The 11,104-nt window shown below is 52.4% G+C and overlaps 2 protein-coding genes across 2 annotated transcripts; one reads left to right on the plus strand and one right to left on the minus strand.

Annotated features, from left to right (window-relative positions):
* Nucleotides 1-1,399: 1,399 nt before the first annotated feature.
* LOC106803717 (uncharacterized) lies at nt 1,400-3,433 on the minus strand. The gene is made up of 4 exons (XM_014796086.2): nt 3,293-3,433; nt 3,122-3,166; nt 1,765-2,189; nt 1,400-1,672 (listed from the first exon to the last, which is right to left on the minus strand). The coding sequence occupies exons 1-3, from the start codon at nt 3,416-3,418 to the stop codon at nt 1,935-1,937; spliced, it is 426 nt and encodes a 141-aa protein (XP_014651572.2). The 5' UTR covers nt 3,419-3,433; the 3' UTR covers nt 1,400-1,672; nt 1,765-1,934.
* Nucleotides 3,434-5,520: 2,087 nt separating this feature from the next.
* RPS16 (ribosomal protein S16) lies at nt 5,521-8,329 on the plus strand. The gene is made up of 5 exons (XM_004441521.3): nt 5,521-5,644; nt 5,781-5,882; nt 7,735-7,831; nt 7,943-7,990; nt 8,126-8,329. Exons 1-5 carry the CDS (start codon nt 5,597-5,599, stop codon nt 8,269-8,271), a joined length of 441 nt encoding a protein of 146 aa, XP_004441578.1. The 5' UTR covers nt 5,521-5,596; the 3' UTR covers nt 8,272-8,329.
* The last annotated feature ends 2,775 nt before the right edge of the window (nt 8,330-11,104 follow it).

The raw sequence follows: 11,104 nt of genomic DNA on the forward strand, positions 1-11,104 counted from the left end.
CGAGAACCTACCCCTTGGCCTCGCCTAACGCGAGATTTCCGGGACTCGACCCCGGCGACGCACTTCCAGGACGCCATCTTGAGAGTGGCAGAGCTGTCTCAATGCAGGGCGTGGAGCCGACATCTTGAGAGGGTCAACGCGCGCAGCGTTATTCCCCGCTCGCACCCGGCCTTCTCCAGCCAGGAATTCGTGCTTGAGTTTAGTCCAGATCACTAACGCCATGTGCCAAGCCGTGAGCGGGCAGGGAATTAGCAAATAATAATAATAAATTAGCAAACCAATCAGACTTTATCTCACGGACCCTCTAAAGCATTCCTAGGAGGGAAGTACCCCCATGCTGCAACCGAGGAAACCGAACCTCTGAAAAATAAACTGGAAAGCGGCAGACCCATGACTCCTCTCCAAGTCTGGGTGACCCCAAAGCCCTTATTTTCCTTTACAGTCTAAGTTGATTTAAATGTGGATTTATGTATTAGTAATTATTTGTCAGAGAGGTGCCAAAGAGGATCAGGCAAGAGGAAGAGAGATGAAAAATTAACCTGATGAAGGAAAAAAAAAATCAGAAGCTTTTACAACACACTGCTAAAATTTCTCGCATAAGCACTGAGACACCTGGATTCCATTTACAGACATTTAATATGCACCTAGTTAGTTACAGGGGTATGTTGCGGTTGGGTCGGCAGCAGGCTCACAAGACAGCTACCGGGGGGTAAATATACCCCAGGTGCATCTCTGCATAAGCACACACTCCGGGATCAACAATCCTAAATTGAATCCAAGACAGACTGGGGAGGGGCTGAGCACTCCATAGAGACGTGTCCCCTTCCATAAGCTTGGTTCCTTTAAACAGCAGCTCTTTAAAATAAGATTCCACATATCAAATGCCTATTATGACACTGCTCCAGAAAGACATTTACTCCAGAAAAGAGAGGGAAGGGTAATAGTGCCCCCATAGAAAGTTCTTCTTTGATGTCTCAGTGGTTCTCAACTCTCAACCCTGGCACCACAGAAGAACACTTGAGAAGATAAGATGAGAGAGAGGCATAATGGCCGCAAACTGGAAACAACCCAATGTCCACCATGAGGAGAATGCAGACACAAGTTGGGGTACATCCATACAACCGAAGAGTAACAGACTACTGGTACACGCATGAATGAACCTCAAAAAACCACGCTGAGTGAAAGAAGCCAGACACTAGGATATGTACCGTATGATTCCATTCATATGAAACTCTGGAGGAAGCAAAACTAATCTATTACAGACAGCAGATTAGCGGGTGTCTAGGACTAGAGGCGGAGACTGGGAAGGGGCATGAGGGAATGCTTGGGGGAATTGTGGAATTTTTGATGGAAATGTGGCAATGCGTATATGTTTGTCAGAACTCATTGAAATGTACACTTAAAACCGATGGCTTTTACTGTATGTAAATTATACCTCAATAAAGTTGACTTTAAAAATATAGATGTTCAGGATCCACCAGAGACCAGTTATCAAATTCTCTGAGTGGGGGCCTGACCATCAGTATCACGTGAAAGTTCTCCAGGTGGTAATTATTTGCAGCGAGGGATGTGAGCCACAAGACTCGCCCTGTCCTCAAGTGGTGGGGATGAGGTTAGGAGACACCTGTGCAATGCTCTGTTCCTTCCTGGAAGAGGAGAGAGAAGGGAGTATCTGAAAGAGAGGGAAAATAGAGACAGGTGGGTGCCAATTTATCCAACCCCCCCTGCCCCAGGAGGTCAGAGACTTCAGGCTTTGGATCTCACCTTATTTTCTTCCTTCTCTCCTCTTCCCCTTGGCTCCTCGGGCTCCAGGGGGGCATCATCTGTCCTAGAAGGAGAGGGCTTAGGGTTTGGCAGGTAGGGCTGGAGACCAAGTCTCTCCCTCTCTCTACCCAGCCTCTCCAGGAGCACCAGGGAGCCTGTGTCCTCCAAGCTCATGTTGAGGGCAGGCGCCGAGCACAAGCCCCCTGTAATAACTCCAAGAGTTTGGCCAGAAAGAGAGGGACAGGTCTCTGGGGATGTCCTTCGCAGGGTGGGCAAGGGCCCTGGCCAGTCCCCCACAGCCGGGACCCCAGGGCATCCAGCAGACGCTGTAGCCGGAACACAGCAGTCCCCACAGATGGGCCCTCCTCCAACCCTATCACAGACAGCTCCAGCCGGAAGCAGCCTAGAGTCTCCGCAGGACACACCTAGGGGGACAGAGTGATCTGGTGGGCAAGGGCCTGATCCCCACTCCCCACCGCCAGAGTTTCTAACTTGTGGCCTGGGACAAGCCCCTTCACCTCTTTAGGCCTCAGTTTCCTCATCTGTAAAATGGAGCTCTGAATACTCCCTACCTTTAGGGCTGACGTTAGCTTGTACTGTACCTGTGTAAATTAGAAAAAGACACTCCTTTAAAGCACTTTTTTAAGTTATTCCTTTTTTTTTTTTTTTGTGAGGAAGACCAGCCCTGAGCTAACATCCGATGCCAATCCTCCTCTTTTTTACTGAGGAAGACTGGCCCTGGGCTAACATCTGTGCCCATCTTCCTCTACTTTATACGGGATGCCGCCACAGCATGCCCTGACAAGCGGTGCATCGGTGCGCGCCTGGGATCCAAACCGGCAAACCCTGGGTCACTGCAGCACAGCGCGCGCGCCTAACCGCTTGCACCACCGGGCCGGCCCCTTAAAGCACTTCTAAGAGCTGATTTTGTTAGAACAAGATAATTTACTGTCATCTGCCAGAAATTGACAAATATGTCTAGGATGTGAATATTGTACATGTGGGATCCTTGTGCAGTGTACAACCTTCACATCCATACACGGTGGCCCTGTCTACCTCATAGGGTCAGTGTGAAGAGTAAGTAAGCTAATATACTTAAAGTGTTTAGACCAGTACCTGGCACAGAGCAAGTGCTATTTAAGTGTAGCTATAATCACCATCATCATCATTTGCTGTTATTACGAGCCAGTCACTGTTCTAGGTGTTGGAAACAGCAGGGCACAAAATATATTTGTCAGGACTGGAGGCTGGGTCAGGGGCTGTACTGCCAGAACACCAGCCCCCAACATATGTGTGTTTCAAGCCTAGTGGATTCTCTAAACTTCCAACTTCAGTAAGGAGCTAATGAAATACTCACCGAGAAATCATCTGGGGTGTAGAGAGTGCCATCATTTTTGTTTCCCTACAATTTTGGGGTAGGGAGGAGAATCAGATCTTGGAGGGGGAGAGCCTGACCCCTCCTCAAACATGTCCCCCACCCCACCCTCTCCCTGCTGTATCTGCTGGCTCCCCGCTCCCCCTTCCTCACCAGCATCTTCATGAGGGCAACGAGGAAGTAGAAAGGCTCCCGAGGGCAGAGGGGTGGTCCTAGGCCCCCCAAAGGCCACATCAGCAGGAGGATGGTCCAGAGAGGCCATATGGACACCCTGCCCATCCCCAGGCTTTCTCTGGTCCTGGGCCAGCGTCCTGGAAGCAAGAGGTACAGAGAGATGGAGCAAGTTGGAAGACTGTAGTGGATGAAGGGAAGTGCCCCTGTCCATGAACCCCCCAGTTCCAGCTCCACTCAATCCACAGACACTCAGGGAATGTTCTCCAAAATGCCAGAGAACATGGTGATGCTAGAGTGGGGAGGGAGGGAGTCAGAGGGCTCCCTGACCCCCTTCCTCCCCAGGGAAGATACAAGATTTAGTAAGGGTGTGAGGATCAGCCCAGAAAGACTGGAGAGTTTGGAAGCCTCCCCTGTCCCCCAAACAGGCCTGTAAGGCAGTACAGAGTGTGTGAGTGTGTGCATTCTGTGGCCTGTCTTCTCATTGGAAAATGCCTGTGCTGGGCCTCATCCGTGTCTGCAGGTACAAGGGGGGGGGGGCTCTGCTCTCTTTTCTACTTCTATTTCTGTCTCAAGTGTCTCAAAATCTCCATGCTGCCCTGTACCTGTCTGTCGTCTTTCTCTGAGAGTTGGCCTCTCTGCCTCTGAATCTGTCACTTGTATTTTCTGGGTCCATCTCTGACTGACCTGGTGTCTATTTTCTTTCTCCTCTTCACCATCTGTTCCATCTTCCTTTCTCCTCCATGTGTGCCTGTCTCTCTCCTGTGCTGTGTATCTGTCTGTCTGTCCCTCCAAGTCAGCCTCTGGGTGCTCCCTTCCTCCTTCCCCCTCCCCCTCCCCCCTCTCTCTCACCCTTTTGGAGCTGGACTCTGGGCTGGAGGATCCTCCTTCTAGCCCGACCTGCCCACCAACCTCTACCCCGTCTCCACCCTCCAGGCAGGAGGTGAGCCACCACACCTTTTTGAACCTTGGACCCCAGACCCAGTGCTGCCAGAGAAACTGAGGCAACTCCGGGCTCTCTGCAGCCCTGAGAGAGGAGCCTCTTGGCTGGGAGGGGAGCATCCTGAGTAGGGGAAAGCGGGGTCCAACCCATTCCCGAGGTTCCTCAGACGGGGTGGGGGGGGGCTGGGGATGGAGAATTCTGTAGGGAGGGGCCTGAAGAGGAGGGAGTTTGGGGGAGAGTGAAGAGATTATTTGGGGGATTCTGGAGAAAGAGGGGCTCTAGGGTAGGGACCCTGAAGAAGTGGAATCTGGAGGGAGGGTCTCTAAGGAGTGGGGGATTCTAGGGGAGGCAAATTCCAGGGGAGGGAGTTGCAGAGGAGAGGAGGCTCTGAAGGAAAAGAAATTCTTGGGAAAGGTAGCTTTTGAGGGAGAGGGCTCTGAAAGGGAGGAAGATTTTGCGAAAGGGGATTCTAGGGGGCCAGTTCTGGGAAAGGCGAATTGAGAGAAAAGGGAGATTACGACCAAGGGGGATTCTAGGGGTAGTGGGTCCTGAGGAGGGGAAGATTCTGGGGGTAACCCATTGCGGGGAAAGAGGGCCCTTGAGTGGAGAGAGATTCAAGGAAAGAGAGTCTAGGGTGAGGGCTCTGAAGAGGGGGATTTTGGGGGGGTGCACTTCTGAGAGGATTCTGGGAGGAGGAGACTCTAAAAGTAAGGAAATCCTGGTGAAAGGTAGATTCTGGGGATGGCGGCTCTAAGAGGAAAAGGATTCTGGGAGAGGACTCAGGAAGGAGGTGGGTTCTAGAGGGCAAGAGGATTCTGAATCCTGAATCTGGAAATTCTGCCTGATTTCTTGTTGTGGGTTCTGAAGGGAAGATTCTGATGGAAGAGGATCCTGGGAGGAGGGAGTCTAGCCAGGAGGAAGACTGCAGATGGTGAGAGGGAAAAAGAGACCCCGCTAGCGGAGGGTGAGACTCGATTAAGAGAGGGGCGGAGGGAGCTTATTAAAGAGCCGCTATGCCAACGAGAAGCGCGGGAACCAATGAGGGCCGAGGATGTAAATAACAGCCTGTCCTCACCCTTCTTCTCGGTCTCCGCCCGACACCCTTCAGGCCCCGCCCCTTCCACCTCGTAGGTCCCGCCCCCTCCGCTCCTGGGACCCGCCTTCCCGCCGCCAATCCGAAGCCCCGCCCCCTGGCTACAACAGGGGCCGTAAAGCTCCCTCCCGTCGCGACGCAGCGCTCACGGCGCCTGCGCAGACCCTGAAAAGCGGCTGGGGCGGCTGTGAGATTTCCTTTTCCGGTCGCGGCGCCGCGCGGTGAGGAGGTCTCGTCTACGCCCGCAGTCATGCCGTCCAAGGGGCCTCTGCAGTCCGTGCAGGTCTTCGGACGCAAGGTGGGACGGGAGCCCGAGGGGAGGGGTCGGGGGAGGCCGGGGTCTGGGAGAGGCCGATGGGGAGGGGTCTGGGGTCGACGTGGGAGTAGGGGACCGGAGCTCACGTGGTCCGCTGTCTCTCCCTCGCTTTCCACAGAAGACGGCCACAGCCGTGGCGCATTGCAAACGGGGCAACGGCCTCATCAAGGTGAACGGGCGGCCGCTGGAGATGATCGAGCCGCGCACGCTGCAGTACAAGGTTCGGGATGGGGGACGGGTGTTGGTGTTGAGTGGAGGGCTCTGGAGACGGGGATGTTGAAGTAAGTGGGTTCCTGAGGTTCGTGGGTCTTGGAAAGTGAAGAGTTTCGTATCAGCAATGGGATGTTTGGAAGCTAAGTTGAGGACAGAAAAACGGGGTATTTGGCGATCGAGCTGGGTTTTTGGGGTTCACAAGATGTGGTAAAGCTTGAGTTGGGAGAGTGAAAACGTGAGTCTTGAAGATTAAGGGCTGCTTTGAAAACTGGGATATTTGGAAGCCCACTCAACTGGGGACCAGATGGCAAGGGGGTTGCCAGAGTTTATGGGGCCTGATTTCTTGCACTAAGCTCATGGAGGACGTGTGTCATGTTTACAATTCACTGCCTCTTTTTTCCTCCTAGAGTATAGGCTCCCTGAGGACAGGCGTCAGTGTTTTGTTCCTCAAAACCTTGTGCCTAAAGTGGGGTCTGGACGTTGTAGGTATTCAATAAGTGTTAAAAGAACAGGAACAAAATTTGAGGCTTTTGTGCTTGGCTGTGAAAGGGGTTTTTTCCCTCTCTCGGTCTCAGTTTCTTTTGCTCAGGATGGAAAGAGACTGGAGTCTGATTTCTACATCTTGCTATGCTACTTGAAGCAAGTAACTTCACTTCTCTGCCTTGGGTTTCTTGTCTGTAAAATGGGTATAATTTCTATTTTGAAGAGGTATTGTGAGGATAAATTAGGTGCATATATTAGAATGCGTTCATTTCTGTCTTAAAGTCTATTACTTTGTTTTTCTTAGTGTTTAGTAAAGTATAATTGATATATGACATTAGTTTCAGTTGTACAGCATAGCGATTTGATATTTTTATGCATTACGAATTGATAATAATGCTAAGTCTAGTTGTCTGTCATCATACAGAATTATTACAATATTATTGGTTGTATTCTTTATGCTGTACATTACATCCCCGTGAAGTCTATTACTTTTAAATGCGGAGAATAGCATCAACGTTGCAGGGTTAGTTAGGATCTGATAACATAGTGGCTGAGATTCCTTTGTATAGCAGATACTGAGTGTCATGGCTTAGTGTTGTTGGTTGTCAGTTTATTTGATGGCTTTAGCTTGTGTTGAGTGTGGTCACAGCAATGACCCAGATGGCCCCAGGTCCTGCCCTGAGAGAGCTCCCAGTCCAACAGGGGAAATGGACTTGACGCAATACCAGACACTGCTCCCAAGTAGTCAGGCCTGGGATCGGGAAGCCCAGAGAAGGCTTCTGGCCCAAACCTGGGTGTAAGGGTCAGGGCAGGCTTCTCGTGGGAAGGAACCTAAAGTAGGTAAAACAAAAGTGTCCAGGCACATGCAAAAGATCTAGAGCTGGCAAGGAAAGAGCATGGCAGAGGTTGTAATGTAGTAGTTTCTCTGGAAATCTGAGGCTGAAAGACCGGGTGGAGAGCTCAGGAGGGGAACCCAGAAAAAGGTCCCTGACATAGCACAGGAGTGGTTTTTTACTGTTTAAGGCAACTTTAGTGGCTGCAAAGGTTTTCCTTACTGTTGAGCTAAGGTGCCAGCATTCTGAGAACCAGTTTTAGAGATGGGGAATGTGAGGTCCAGAGAGGGACGCAAACAGAAGGGAACCCAGCTCAGGTTACTTCCCTAATCTCTCATCTGTTTTCAAATCCTCCCTGCTTTCCTGGCTGTGTGGAGGGCCTCACAGTGACAGCCCAACCCTCTTCCACTCGTACTTCCACTCGTACTTTGAGGCCAGGGGTGGCAGAAGCTATTTGGAGAGAAATAAAGAGGAATGCTGAGTGAGGTGGCTCAGCTGTCCAGCTTATGACCCAAAATCCTGTCATGCCCCGTGTTCCTTTAGCTACTGGAACCTGTTCTGCTTCTGGGCAAGGAGCGATTTGCCGGCGTGGACATCCGAGTCCGGGTGAAGGGTGGGGGTCACGTGGCCCAGATTTACGGTGAGTCCCAGGAACTGGGCACATGGGTGGGAGGGGGCTCTGAGAGCAAGGCCCTCCTCTTGGGCCTTCTCAAAGGTGATGTGCCCTTTTTTGTGTGTGTCTTTGTCACAGCAATCCGCCAGTCCATCTCCAAAGCCCTGGTGGCCTATTACCAGAAATGTGAGTAAGAGTGGGTCCTCTGTCGGGTGGGTGGGTGGGTGGGGCAAGTCGAGGACCAGCTTTGGCATTTAGTCCTAGACAGTAGGAGGATGCTTCCATGGTCATCTAAATCGCCACCCTTCCTCTCATCCCCAGATGTGGATGAGGCTTCCAAGAAGGAGATCAAAGACATCCTCATCCAGTATGACCGGACCCTGCTGGTAGCTGATCCCCGTCGCTGCGAATCCAAAAAGTTTGGAGGTCCTGGTGCCCGTGCCCGCTACCAGAAATCCTACCGATAAGCTCATCTGGAGGATCGGGGTTCACCTTTATAATAAACTGGTTGTGGGATGTAAGGTTCTAAGGACTGTGCTGTGGTCTTCTGTGGTGGGTCTTTGACTAAAAGGAATGCGAGAAACTCCCCCAGCCCGTCTGGATTTTAAGCCTTTCCAGAAGCCACCACTCTGGGGTTAGTGTGAATGGGTAGGAGCAGCAGGTGGGAGCAGGTCTGGTCTCAGTCTCCCTGCACCTCTGGTGGAATCCATTGTGCAGGTGGAGCTGAAGTGGGCGTGGTCCTAGGCCACTGGTTGTGTCGGGTGTCCTTGTGAGCTTGTCTTTGTTTTGAGTCCCTTTGCTGCTGTTTTATTTATTTATTTTTTTTAATTTTTTTTGTGAGGAAGATCAGCTCTGAGCTAACATCTATTGCCAATCTTCCTCCTTTTTTTTTTTTCCCCCAAAGCCCCAGTAGATAGTTGTATGTCATAGTTGCACATTCTTCTAGTTGCTATATTTGGGATGCGGCCCCAGCATGGCCGGAGAAGCGGTGCGTCGGTGCACGCCCGGGATCCGAACCTGGGCTGCCAGTAGCGGAGCGCGTGCACGCTTAACCGCTAAGCCACAGGGCGGGCCCTTTGCTGTTGTTTTAATGGCATGTGAGAGACGAGCAGGGGATATTTGTAAGATCGGTGATCTCTAATACGAGGAAAGCGAGGAGAAAGTGCCTGGGTGGAGTTTGAAGTCAGCGACTAAGGGCTGTGCCAGAATTGAGAAAGGAATTCTTCTTAATGCCAGCGTATAGTGTAGACAGGATTGAGATCTGGGGGGGAAGGGCTCGTAACCCCCACAGGGGGTGGGATTTCCCTCGACTGGCTTCATCCTTCAGGATGCCAACACCACCTCCTGGGGAAGGGCCACCCCATCACCTCCTTAAAGGAGGTCCCAGTTAAACTCAATGTGTTAACTGTCCTTTTGGGGCTCAAAACATGCGTCTGAGGACTTTTTCATCTGTTGTGCCTGCCGTGTAATAAAAGCCAGTGTATGGTGGGCTCTCGGTTGCTACCGTTGGACTACACAGATGAGAGAACATTGCTATCGTTAAAGTTCTGTGGGAGAGTGCTGGTATATATATAGGGAAGTAAAGTGTTGCTTGTTGGATTAAGTTGCCCGCAGTTTTCCCCCCATTTTTATAGGAAGCTAGTAAGCTTCATTGGGGTGGAAAGGGCATCTCTGCTTCCATACCAGCCTGTGCAGCCAACTGGGTACCTCAGCTGTCTGCCCTCCACTGGAGTCCCACACTGCTCCCCCTGCTTTGGGTACTGGTGAGAACATCACACTGCACTTGAAAGTTGACTGAGGGGAAAGTTTCACAATTTTTTTTTTTTTTTTTTGGTGAGGAAGATTGGCCGTGAGCGAACATCTGTGCCAGTCTTCCTCTACTTTTTATGTGGGACGCTGCCACGGCATGGCTTGATGAGTCGTGTGTAGGTCTGCACCAAGGATCAGAGCCTGCAAACCTCGGGCTGCCAAAGTGGAGTGCACAAACTTGACCACTACACCACCGGGCCGCCTCCGCAAATTTTCTGCATAAAAGAAGGAACTTGAGGCTTGCTGTCTAGTTGCTGCTGTTGTATATTTCTTCCCTGTCCAGTACGGTAGCCATGTGTGGCCCCCAAGCTGGGCTGCACAGATGAGAGAACATGCCATCATCAGGGGAGGTTCTGGGGGACGCACTGATAAACAGGGAATACATACAATAAAGTGCTTCTTAGACGAGGACAGTGGTGGATTGAGCTCAGCTGGGTGCCGGGCTGAGCGCTGTTGGACACACCTTCACAACATCCCTGTGCGGTGGGTGAGTGGCAGGTGTCTTGTCAGCAGTTGAGAGAAGCAGCCTCATGGCAAAGGAACTGCTGCTCACACAGCTCTGCCTCCAAGCTGGAGTTCACTTGGGTTACCTGGGTCTGGCTGGCATTAACCTAAACATCCCAAAGGGGGCAGCAGTATCCCAAGGAAGGCAGCGGGCAACCGCCCTTACCCCTTCTGAGCCCGACTCCGCTGTAGCTGTAAAGAAGACGGCTTACAACAGGCAGGCTCGAGTAGCAAGGGGGCTATTCCTGAGGAGGCGGCGGAGCTGGGGCGGTGAAGCAGAGGTAGGAGTTGGGCAGGCGGGGGGAGTGGAATTCAGGGCGGGGAACCGGGAGGAGGGGCAGCGGCAAGCCCAGTGCCCGTGGTTTTCCCACACGGGCCGGAGACCCCCTTGTTAAGGCTGCTGGCTCCCTCCCAGAGGCACAGCTGGGACATATCTGGAGAGACGGAGGGGGCTCACCTCTCCTTCCCTGCCCCAGGCCTTTGAGTAGCCTGCCCCCTTCTCCCTCCCTGCCGCCTCCTCAAATACCGGGAATTCCGGCGCTGCTGGGAGCCCAGGCCAGGCTGGGAACTTTCCTTCAGCTGGGAATGTGCAGCTGGGGGTGGCTGGGAATGTGCAGCTGGGGCAGAGGAGGGGAGGGCCAGCCTCAGCGCTGACGCTGGGGAGGCTGCAGTGGAGCAGGCCAGGCCCTGGTGTGTGGCACCGTAACCATTCAGGAAAGAACTGAAGGCGAGCGGCAGCTAACATTGATTGAGCCAGGCCTTGTTCCTCAGCCAGCGATCATCACCTAGGGCCCTTGGAGCCCCAGGCTGCAGGCCTCACACGGGCCAGGAGGTGTTTCCTGTGTGCCCCCATGGCAAGGGCAGTGGCTGGCACAGGAGAGGCACTTGACAAGTAAAGAGTATGGACTCAGGCCAGGCTCTGTGCATGTGAGTCCCAGCTCTGCCCCTTCCTAGCTGTGTGACTAAGCAAGTCCCTTATCCTCTCTG

This window comes from Ceratotherium simum, chromosome 33 (assembly GCF_057802395.1).
Source record: "Ceratotherium simum simum isolate JZ-2026a chromosome 33, ASM5780239v1, whole genome shotgun sequence".
In the NCBI taxonomy this organism is placed as follows: domain Eukaryota; kingdom Metazoa; phylum Chordata; class Mammalia; order Perissodactyla; family Rhinocerotidae; genus Ceratotherium; species Ceratotherium simum.